Source organism: Oreochromis niloticus, linkage group LG1, assembly GCF_001858045.2.
Source record: "Oreochromis niloticus isolate F11D_XX linkage group LG1, O_niloticus_UMD_NMBU, whole genome shotgun sequence".
Lineage (NCBI taxonomy): Eukaryota > Metazoa > Chordata > Actinopteri > Cichliformes > Cichlidae > Oreochromis > Oreochromis niloticus.
Window position 1 is genome coordinate 2,598,777 of NC_031965.2, and position 12,419 is coordinate 2,611,195.

Sequence of the window (12,419 nt, forward strand, 5' to 3'; positions counted from 1 at the left end):
TTTCTGGCGGAACTATGAACATACAAGATTTACTTCTTTACATGAATAAACTTTAAAAATCAAAAAAGCGCAGCACAAATACTTCTCCAAAGTCAACAGATTTATTTCCTTTAGCACTGAAGTTGTTCACAGTAACATCACAAGGGAATACATTGCAAATGGTTATCCTGCTCAGTAGTAGCGCTCAGTACCGAAGAGTCCATTCTGTGTGCTCTGGATTCCCACAGTAGAAAAAGAGGAAAGCGAATGATGAAAGGTATTGCTTTAATTTTTCTCTCTGACAACTCAACACCCACTCAGATGGGCTGAGTGAGTGACCCAATTGCCAGCAAGGTCCCTCTTTGAGAGAATGAGTAAGGAGAATGCATTGCACGGTTACTGTGTGCACACAGTAATCAAAAAAGAGAAAGGACAGCAAATTAAATGAAAATGTAAAAAAACAAAAAGGCAAATTCAAATGAATGCACATAAAGAACCGAAATGTGTAGAGAAAAGGGGAAGAGGAGAACAATTCCAACGACAACATGCAAAGAAAAGACAAATGCTGAACATGCAAACAACCATACAAGGTCAAAGCTAAGAATAGGGATCCCCTTGTTTTTTTGTGTTTTTTTCTTTTCTTTTTTAAATAAGCTTGCCAGTAAACTCGGCTTATTTACAGAATGAGTGTTTGGTGAGTTCTGAGCCATCATACGCGCACGGGGCATGGGGTCTGGGAAAAGGACAGTCATCAACAAAGGGTTTGTTCCTCTCAAAGAGGCTAAAACTACATTCTTAAATTACAGTAAATTATTTTCCCAAACATATATTACAAGGTTTCTTGCATCGAAAACCAGGGAAAAGCAACAAACACACAAATGTTTTCATTTCTCAGTGGTCAAATAAATTAAACATGACAAAAATATCCTTAAATAATCTGACATTAAGAAACATTCTCTACATCTTTCATATAAATAAACAATAATAAATTAATTTAAAAAATGACAAAATACAGTAAAGTACAAAAATATACACAGCAGTTCAATATTGTCTGAAACCTGCAGATAATTTAAAAGAACTTGGGGAATAAAAGAGAAAATTTAAAACACACTGAAATGGTGTAACTCAAGAAAAATGTTCAAAGTGCAAAATAAAAAGGAGACGACTAAGCAAAACGGCCTGGTCACACCAGCAAAATTTCCTGGGCAATGTTAACGGTCAACGCACTAGCTAGCAAGAACTTGCTAACGCTAAATCCAAAATAGCTTTTTGAGTATTTTCTATTTTTTTTTTTACTGTAATGGGCTCTTCCCTCTGAAGTGAGAAACTAAGTTTAGCTAGCAAATCTGCAGCTAGTTAACTAGCTCATTTAGATTACTATTCGTGTACCTCACATTAACACAGGTTGTTTTGCCCTTATCGCTAGCAGTTGCATTATTTCATGACTCCCCACAGCCTTGGTTGCAGGTCTCTTCCTGTATGTGAGCTCCATCTACTGTTACAATTAAACATTTCGAATGCTGGTGTGGCCGTGCCTGTTCAGGAATACTAAAGAAAATATGGCAAAAACTCTAAAACATAATGCCACTACTACACTTTTTGACATAAAGCAGGGACACAGTTTAGTCTGTACAACAGAATAGATCATTCATTTATATAATATTACCACCGCCAACCCTCTTTATCATACTTTTATGGGCAGTCTTTAATTGCAAGAACCCATGTACAGACAGCACAGAGTGAGCTAAAAGAATCTGCTGCTCACAAAGAAATATGATTTTAAAAAAAATTACAATCCAGCCAGTGTTTGTTGATCCATCCGTCCACCTTTGCTTTCTTCCATCGCTCCTGCATCCCATCTCGATTTCAAGTTCATCACGCGAACAGGTTGTTTATGCCGAGGTGTATGTGTGGTGGGTGCATTTTTTTATGTACATGTAGGAGAAATGGAAGAAAGAGGGAGAGGGTATACATGTGTGCAGACTGACAAACGTCACTGTCTTAAGGCTTTTTTTCTTTTTCTTTTTACAACTCTTCCAAGACGTGTCCGTGTTTGGTCTGGTGGGGTGAAGTGTACTCTACTGATGCGGCAGCAGGAAGAGACTCAAAGATATAGGGCGGGGGGAGTGGATTCAAGTGGGCTAGGGAAGTGGTCCTCAATGTTTTCTTCCGTTTCAAACTCTCCCGGTGCTGGCAGGCCTAGCAGGCCGCTGTCAGCCGTCTCGCCAAGGTTAATAGTTATTATGGATGATCCCTGGTGGCAGAGACAAGTCAAGCCATCACACATGTGAGGAGGACACATAGAGAGGGACACAAGGTAGGGACGACGAAGCTACATCTGCTACTTATTGTAAAATACTGATCGACTTTTAAACTGAAATAGCCATTCCCATTATTAAGTACAAAATTTATAGGCAAAAAGTAGATCTTCTTGTTTTATTCCTAACTAAAGGGCAAAGTTAGCAGCTCTCCTAATTTCTCTTATTTAATGACCTGATTACTGCTTTCATCTTAGTCATGCACAGCTACCGCTCCTTAAGGTTCTTCCTGTGTCCTGCTGCTGGCAGCCATCTTTGTTTTGTCTTTGCCAGGGGGGCATTTAGAGTCATTAGGTGGGGGCTGGTTGGGCTTGCTGCTGGGGGTATGCTTGGTGGGGGAGCTAGGCGTGGCGGGGGCGCCGGGGGAGTGGGACGCTTGGATGTTCTTCTCGTCTGAAAAAAGCTGTTTAATTACGTCAAAGAAGTTACTCAACGGGCTGCCTACACAGACGGGAAGAAAAGAAAAAAGAGAAAGAGAGAGAGAGAGAACAAACAACAAATGAGCAATGGGGTTAACATGAGGAGAGGAAGAGGAGGTGATGGAGGAATGAGAGGAGTGGAGCTAGGGAAAGGAGACTCTTACGACCGAGACAACTGAAGTCAGAGCTTTTGTCTTTAGGCCAGACGAAGAAGAGGTGGCACCAAAATGACAGGTTGTATCAGGACTTTAATCACTTTTACTGCGAGAGGTTTTTTTGGTCTCAGAGTCTCAGTTTCCCTGCAACATGGAGAACCAACAGGAGCACTGGAAGACATTTCAAATCTTACCATCAGAACCGCGCTACCAAATCTCAGCTGACACCGCAGCAGGGAAGAGATTTTAAACTGGAAGTTTATCATGAACTGACGGATACCTGGGTTCAGCTTTTGGTTTCAACAGCTAGCCTAGAGGCAAATTTCTTACGGGGTTTCTAGAGGGATCAGTAAATTGAAGTCTTTGTTAAAAAAAAATAAATGGCTAAAAACCCAGGACTCAGTGTTTCCTCTAAAACCATAGTACAACTATGAAGCTGTAAGTGGAAAACCAATAGGAACATATGGGTTAAAAGTTCACTTTTTTGCTTCACTGCCGTATACAAGAATTATTCCAAATGGTATAATTGGTGCTTTTTAAACAGCACTCCATTAAATGCTTAGATCAACACATAGACTGCCACCCTCAACAGATGATACATTTAGCCATTTGAGTCCAAAAGTGTTTCCCCACAAACATTAAAAAATATGACTTCACAGTACAAACGGCTCAAGAACGCATGTCGACAAACCGAAGGGCGATATCGCAGTGGCTATGTCTAAGAAAATGTTTTTGATAAAAAAGCTTAGTCAGCCTGTCGTAACAGGCTTTGAGCCGGCATTAGTTTCTAATTTTGTTAATGCAGCATTAACGTGTTATTTAATAAAAGCCACCGTCTGTACTGTAGATGACCAGAGAACTGGTTTATTGTGACAGTGAAAAAGAAAAAAAGTCACGATTCTCAGCAGACTGTAAAGATTTTTTTCTATAAACTTAAGAGCACTCTTAATCTTTCACATCTTCCCTGCAACAGAGTAAAAATAGGACAGCATCCTCCTTGTGAATAGGGGAGAAAACAAATGGTTTTCCCTACATTGAATTTTTTCACATTTGGTGACTGACTGCAAGTAGCTGAAACAGTGTTTACACAGGACGCCTGGTGAGGGAAGGTCTGCAAACAACTGTCCCCTAATTTACAAAAGCAAATTACAATCAGAGTTGGTTTGTGCTAAAGACTGCAGCTTCTCTTAAAAGCATCTCGTTAGACACGACTCAGCTGTTTGCATTCTGGTTATATTTCTATATGAAGACAAGGTTGCTGACCGACTTTGGCATTCTGCTGTTAAATTGCTGTCCTGCAGCAACTACATCAGGAATTTCTGTTTCAGATCTCTGAGGTTCTGGCTGGACTCTAATCAGTTCATATACATTTCTGTCTATTTAGAATGGCAACAGATCTTTACCAGTTTATTACCCTGTCTTTATCATCATCTTGATGCACCAAAGACGGTAACCAACCATGAATGGCTGCAGAAGTGGTGCCCATCTTTAAAGCAACTATTTTTAAAGGCAACAATGAGTTCATTGCACACAATCACAATAATCGTGATAACTGTGCTGCAGTCTCTAACCATTGTTTTTTATTGTGTTACTTTTGCATTAAGCAGTGAAATAAAGGGCGGTAAACCATATCAGCGCAAATGTCTTCCAAAGCTCCAGTTAACTCACCATTACGCCAACATCCATCACAACAACATTTGATAAGTCTTTTGATCAGTGCTTTTAAACAGCAATGAATGAATAAAACATGCAACAATACAGCACGGTGCACACATTAATACACATTACAGGGTTAGTTCAAAGCGGTACATCCTTCAGTGATCACATCTGTTGGTGTTGGTTTTGAATGTGCGTGAAGAGTGAAGGCGTGTCCTGAGAACTTACCATCGTCCCCCTCTGACAACACGCACACACACGTTCCATTTGTGTCTGATCTTTTGTTCAAGTGAGGTTAAATATGGAAAGTTATAGAGGAGGGGTGAACAACCTGGTATCAAGCATTATCATGCAAAGGCTTAATCAGGCTAGTAAAGCCCCAACGCCAACCTCCAAACCCAAACACACAGAAATATAGTCATCCTATCAAGTCATTTTGTTCCCCAACTCTGCCAAAACTACCGTGGAAACATCACTGACACTACAAAGCCCAATAACTTTGACCAAATGGGCCAATTAGTGGGCCTCACTACATTTAAAATAATACATAAAGAAAGATCCCCATTGCCCCTCAGACTGGAGAATTCACCGCCTTCCTTCATCTCCTTATGAAATCATAAACTGGATATCTCTGTTTTTAGAAAGCTTAATGGTCAGTCTTTACTCTTTTCTCTGTGGCTTTTGACCAAATTATTTTTTATTGTCCTTTTTAAAAAAAAAAAAAGTTGTTAAACGCCAATAACGAGGCCCTTTTAGATTTGTCAGGTGAAAACATTTTTTAATAGTGCTGTCAGCGTTAAACGCGCCCAAACCGCATTAACGCGGCAAATCTTAGCTTGTTAATGCGATAGCCCCGTCCAGCCCCACGCACGGGACGATCCGCGCTAACTCGCTAACGGAGATCTGCCGCGTTAATGCGCTTATGGCGTTAACGTCATTTTAACGAGATTAACGCTGACAGCACTAATTTTTAACACACTGCTGTCTTATACTTTGTTTTCTTATTGTTCATGACTTTCATCAGTTAACAAAAATTCTAGATGATTTTGTCACAGATGCGTTTTTTCCTGTTTCAGAATGATATATTCATCAAATTAAAAGAAAATTTAAAAAAAGAAAGACTGAGGAACAAATGGGAATAAGCGGCTAGGTGGGCATCATCTTTCTGGCACAAACTGAAAGAATTTGAATCTAATTTGTAGAAATAATTTCTATACCTTGCTTAATCCTTTTTTTTACCATTATTTTTTAGCCTGTTAGTCTTTATTGGATTGGGACAGTGAAGACAGACAGGAAAACCGGGAGAGAGGGAAGAAGACATCCAGTGGATCGGACTCGAACTCGGGCCTACCGCTCTCCGGCCATATGGCATACGGTCGCCTGCTCACCCACTGAGATAAAGCTGCGCCCAGACTTGCTTAGTCCTAGCTGAAAAGCTAAAACTGACTAGCTGAAATGAGCCATAAGAAATATTAGTTAATTACATTTTTTTTTTAAAAATGTTCATATTCAAAGAGCATTATTAAAATCCAATAAAACTTAAACATGCCTCTGTTACTGACACTGGTGGAGAAATTGGCTCACTATGTTGATGCAACACAATGATTTTGTTTGATCGAAAGAAGTCATTGAGTTGTGCACATTCTGGGCATTTTTTTAAAGAGACCAAACTTCAGAAGACCTCATCGACACTAATGTTCATCTCAGAATAAACAACTGGAAAAATGGGGACGTGTCTCTAAGAAGGCCTTCTGTGGATTTAAATCATCAGTTTCTTGTTGTAAAAATCACAGAAGCACTTTCTACTCTTCAATGGAAATACTCCATTTCTTTGCATTAAAATGACTTGTTACGATGAGTTATATTTTATTTGCAGCTCACACTCTCCCAGACACACGTGTTAGTGCAGACAGAGTGTGTGGGTGAAAGGGCCTCCAGGACGTTGCCAGTGTGTTAAAAGCCAGAGTTAAGGTGGTTTTGCCGGGAGTTCCCGGACGCTCTGGGCCTTACCACGCTTGGAGGATTTACTGGGCAAAGAAGCTGAGCGCTGAGAGCCATCTGAGAGCAAAGGACAGCGTCAGAAACACCAACCCACGCGCTGAAGCCCAACATCAGCAGGGCAACACATTACACTCCCTCTTGGCATGAGTGGACTCCAAACGCATGAATGTTCAGCTCATTTTTTTTCCTGTCTTGCTATTTTGCGATCCTTCCTTGTTCTGATATTTTCTGTGTTTCAGTCATTGTTAGATTGGTTTAGGTCGACTTAATCTCTTAGTCCAACATCCAACTGAAATACCTAATGTTGTGAGTAATGAGCCTACTAACTTATATTTAGCATATTATGGGCAAACCTGCTGCAAACAGTTTAGTCAGAGCGGCGAGCGAGTCTGACGCTCTCGTTCCATTTTTCTCCAGGAACTGAACTTTACAGGATGTTGGGGAAATGAATGAAAATGATCATCACCTAAAGAAAACTGACAGAAAGAAAAAATCTCAACATTTGTTGCTCATGTAAACAGATATTTTCTTAGCGTGGACTAGTGCTGTAAATAAATGTCCTAAAAATGACATCTTACTGTAATTATGGAGTGGCTGGAAATCTGCTGAACAACTTCTGGTAAATGGAGTAAAGTCTTGCCTGGTTTTTCTTTAGGTGGTCCCTCGCTATAACGTGGTTCACCTTTTGCTGATTTTTTTCGGGCAATTTGCGTGCTTTTTTTTTTTTTTTTTTTCTTCAGTGCGTTGTGTTCTGCGTCCTGATTGGCTGTAAACCATTGTCAATCAATCTCCTCCGTGCCGTGTCTCCTGTACAGTACAGAAAGCGTTCAGCTTGTCAAATTTACCTTAGTCTTCGATCGCTAGCAGTCTGAAGTGCTGTACTGTATGTTTGTAAGTTTTCTCCAGCAAACACAAAAATGTTGATGAAACGTTTTGCACCAAAAGCAGCTGCGGGCTGGTTTTATTCCATAATACTGGACTTATTTTTCTACAAAAGTTTGAACTTTGAGAGTTTAAACAAGAGAGAAAAGTGTGGAAATGTTCATGTCTGTCTGAGAAAAGTGTATAAAGTGTGTAGTGAGGAGTTTTACGGCCTTAAAACATCTATAATAACTGTAAAAAATAAAGTTAGCTACTTCGCGGATTTCACCTATCAATAAACGAGGGACCACTGTATATGCAAAAAATAAAGCATTCCTTGGTAATGTGCACCAGTCGGTGAGGGTGAGGGGGTTTGGGTCAATTTGGGTATCATCAAAAACTGTTAAATAATGAGACTTAAGGGCCCAACTGTGCTACAGAGTGAGCGATTTACAGTCTGATCTCTGTTTGCAAAGACTTTGGGTTTAGGGAAGCAGAGAGCAAAACTTCTCCGTGCTGAATGTTCACAATCCTTCCTGAACTTTTAAAGATGTTGACATGATTGTACCAATGCAAGTGTGCCCCTCATGTGTTGGTTTGCCCTCCTAATTCAAACGTTTGAAACCTGAATTGCTCTTTTTCTTTTTTTTTTTAGAAAGAACAATCGAACACGACTTTCTGACAAAGCTAGCATGGACTGGATTTGAAAAAAGAAGACAAAAAGAAGCTACTGCACCACTGTGAGGCTAATTTTTGGGTAAGAAGTAAAATCTAAACATCATCATCACAACTGTGGGGCCAAACTAAACAACCACGGGGGAGAAACGTGCTCCTCTGTAGCTGTTTAATAGCAAGAAAATGAGAAATAAGCTGAACATTCACATGGCTGACATTTCTTTACATTCACCTTCCACAACCTTGCATATATACAAATACACACAGAAGGCCAGAAGACTGACGTCTTTACAGCTGTCAGGGGTTTAGCACATTTTATCAAACACATGCAGATTTGCCTTCTTCTGAGTCCGACTGCACAGAGATCAACACACACCATATCACATACATGTTTGTTTGACATACACTGTAGAGCATGCTTTCATTTTAGTACCAGACAGTCACGTGTGAGTGTGTGTGTGAATGGCAGCTCACCCAGAACCATCAAGACACATTTGTGAGAAACGTGACACAGTATGAAAATGCTGGCTTTCCCCAGTAAAGAGGCCAGTTTGCAAAACTGCGTGTGTGTGTGTGTGTGTGTGTGTGTGTGTGAATGTGCATGGTTCTGGGCTTTCATTCAGCATGCGAGCCATTCAAATCATCCACGAGGCTTTAGAGGAAGCTGTGGATGACAGAAGCTGGGTGACATGGAGAGGCAGGCCAAAGGGAGAGAGACAGAGAGATAAGAAAGAGAGAGATGTGGCTCATTGGCACATCTACATAATGGTGGAAGCGACTGAGGCTGCGCATACAGTGCGTGATAGCAGTTCCCATCTGTGGCAGTAACTGTTGATAGTGGGATCTTTAAGCTGAGTGTGCGATTCCTGCAGGTGGACATCTTTCACAATATCACTAGTAATGATCGTGACTGGCTGTTTGGCAGATCCGAATCATCCATTTCAAAACTTAGTGACTACTTTTACGTGTCAGTGCTCCTGTGTGTGACGCTAAGGTCAGGTTGTATTTTCTCTGCTTCACCACAAGAGGGGACCATTATCAAGTAAATAACCACAGATAAAACAAGAGGAAGACCACCAGAATACCACACTGACAAACAAAACCAACACAGACAGCTGGAGAACACAGACTTTCTTTTCTTCCATATTTGTTTTCCTAATGTTTCCATCTATATATAGGCAGCCCCCAAAATAATGCCAAACGTCCCAATCGCATCAAAGAAGGTTAATTGTGGGATTGTTCCAGTGTGATTATGACACCAATCAGTCAAATGTACTTTTCTCCTTCTTGCAGACGAAAATGCTGCATGCACAAGCAGCTAATCCACAAATGAACAGTTGTAAACATCCATTAGCTGAACCTACAGTTTGCTTGTGTGTGTGTGTGTGTGTGTGTGTGTGTGTGTGTGTTTCTGCTGAGTCAAGTGTGAGGTCAGAGCCAAGCTGCTTGTCTATGTTGAATTATTTACAGTTTGAGATACACTTCTTAGCGGCTGTAATCAGTCCTGTGAATGTATATATACATCTCAGTAAATAACACTGCCATGTAGAGTGTGTGTGTGCGCTGGTGTGTTGACGTGCACGCCATGGTATGTGGCAGGGACATGCACGTGGAAATGCCGTGTGCTAAAAGCAGTGCGCCGGGCTAAGCTGAGCCGAGGTGGGCCGCAGGTGTGGCTGTGCTGTGATGCGAGGAGGGAGGGACGTTGTGAGGGCGTGGAGGGTGGGGGTTGTAGGCGTGGTCGAGGACGAGTGGCGAGGGACTCCACTTACCAGATATCTGCGGCTGGATGCCAGGCTGGTCGTTGGAGCTGAGCAACTGGGCCTGGATGGTCTCCACCACACGCTTGAAGCGTCGGCTAGGGCCTGTTGAGAAACCGGGTCCTTGTTATATTCCAGACGTTACACTGAAGCCACGGGGCTGCAAGGAGTACGTAAAAAAACGCAATCCTAGGGGTGCAAGAGTGGTTTTCTTAAGCATAATTTCAATATTGTGTGTTACCCACTGAATTAATTTAGTGTTAGCACTAGCAGTCCACAGGTTCCAGCTCAGCCAGCAATCACAGTAGATGTAAGCCCACATCACCTGATACCACAGGCAAATCTCTGATGGCTGTTCTGTTCCCTTTTGGCTTTCTACTAAGTGCAACCCATGATTCAGTATATTGAGCAGCAGTAATCTATTGTCTGTAGGACTATCAGTCTCTCACACCGGCTTGTTTGGAGCCTCGTCTCAGTTTGTTGTGGTTCCTATGCATTCACCGATGCACGGCTCTCTTAAGGTTCTGCTGCAGCATTTCAGGCTGACTTCTGGATTTGGTTCTTTTTGCTGGCTGTGTTTGGGATCACTTTCCTCCTAAATGACACCATTTTGGCTAAGCTTTAGCAGATGGCTCCAGATTTAACACTGTAATACTTGGGTATACAGAGAAGTTTATGTTCAACTCAAAAGCTGCAAAGTTGCCAGGTCCTGTGGCCATAAAACAAGCCCAAATCATCACCCCTCCACCACCACCAGCTAGTATGAGGACTCTGTGCTGTCCAATAACATGCCAAACATCCAAACACCTCAACTTTGGCCTTGTGTGTCAAAAGGGCATCGTACAGAAGTACTGTGGTACTTTCAGAACATGCAAACATGAGGGCTTTCTCCTGGAAACTTTCCACTGAATAGTCTTCCTCAGTGTAGAATGATGTTTGGAGAAGGCCTTTTTCAGATTGATGGACAGCAACAACAACGTTATTCTAAGATCAGTCTTTGGCATTGTGCTAACATTTACCTGAACTACCCAACTCCTGCTTTTATACAGGTGGCGGCTAATGCTAATTTTATTATTAGCAAGTAGCAGCTAAACTTCATTTTTCACAGGACTGCTTCTGTACTTTGGCTTAGTGTTTGTTAAATAAAGACACATTATGTCAAGTTTTGAAGTTCAACTGAGGCTGTATCTACCCAATTTTAAGACCTGCTGAAGACTAGATGATTTTAATTTATCCTGATATGTAAATCCTCAGAATTACCATGAGGGAGTGGACTAGTCCCACTGTCACATGGCAGGGCAGGTGTGACTGCTCCCTCTGCCTTAGGCTTCTAAACATACAGATCAACATACCTGAATAGATATATTTGAAATATTTAATAACGTTACACTACAGAAACTGTAGCTTCATTTTAAATCATTATATAATCACTTTAATCATTCATTATAGTACCCATTTAGTACTCTGTTATTATTTGACACTGTTGTATTATATTTTAGTGTTGGAGCTGCAGATATGAGATTTAAAAAACACTCAGTGGGTTTGTATGTATCAGTTTTAGATTTTGTTTTTCTAATCAGGGCTTTTTTTGTGAGATAATAAAAACTGAGTATCAATAAATTATTTGAGTGAAATCATCTTAAAATTCAAAGGGAAGACAACCTTCTGATATCTGAGTATGACCACAACAAACCACAACAAGACATTTAAACACAGATTTATAAAATTTTAATATGAAAAATAACTAATTCATCACCCTGACTTTAACCCTATACAATAACAATATGTCGTTTTGGTTTGATTTAAACTGACATCCAAAACATACTGAAATCACACTGTTTCCACAAAAGTCCTGTTTACTTTCCCTAAATGTAAGGTTATGGCTCATGGCTGTAGCTGGGATGGTCACATAGACCTTACAGGGTTAACCCTCCCTTTGAATGAAGCAGAAAATAACCAATGCCTTGACAGTCCTTACACATTACTGTAGCTGACAAAATAACACAGATGTTTAAAGCAAGCTTTAAAAGTCAGTGGATGAACCTGCACCTAGGTGAGGGATGCAGATCTGGCAGATATCTTATGCTTTGTGGGGAGTTGAAACATTGATGATGTGGCCATGTTCAGGAATGGTAACATCCCAGGGATCTCTCTGAACTCGTTACTGATGTTCTATGCACGGCACTGTGGATCTGTTTACTCAAGTTTCATGCAGTGGCTCCTTTTCCTGTTTAGGCCCAACGTACACACAGATTGCTCCACTGTAAGAGACTGCTAAACCTCTCCAGGGTAACCTGTGTTACCTGCGTGTGATATAGATCGCAGGTTTAGCTTCAGGTAATGAGCTTTCCCTGGTGTGTGCGTAACACATACATAAACATGCTGTAAGTGGTAGCTACAGTAAGTTACTCCAAATGGTTGTAGGTTGTGTAGATGAGCAGAACAGTCACTGAAAAGCACAACACTGTGTTCAGTGTCACAGGAAAGAAGAAGACATCCCTGTTCATGTTGCTGAGGCGTCCCAACGAGTTCTCCACAGTAGAAATGTGCATGTTTGTTCCTGTTTAATATACCAGCGGTGTCCGACTCCAGTCC

General features: G+C 41.1%; 1 protein-coding gene across 8 annotated transcripts in view; it reads right to left on the bottom strand.

Moving 5' to 3' along the window:
* Positions 1-79: 79 nt before the first annotated feature.
* The window catches only part of LOC100696207 (serine/threonine-protein kinase BRSK2), a 151,335-nt gene continuing 138,995 nt past the window's right edge, over positions 80-12,419 (bottom strand). For 5 of the 8 annotated variants that reach the window (XM_005457392.4, XM_005457391.4, XM_003452606.5 and 2 more), the window contains 3 exons: positions 9,837-9,929; positions 6,538-6,585; positions 80-2,738 (listed from right to left, as the gene is read on the bottom strand). In XM_005457392.4, the coding sequence (XP_005457449.1) occupies positions 2,515-2,738; positions 6,538-6,585; positions 9,837-9,929 (365 nt within the window). In that variant the 3' untranslated portion in view covers positions 80-2,514. The remainder of the gene's footprint in view (positions 2,739-6,537; positions 6,586-9,836; positions 9,930-12,419) is intronic. The other 3 variants (XM_025907736.1, XM_019366187.2, XM_019366264.2) reach the window with 3 other exon arrangements.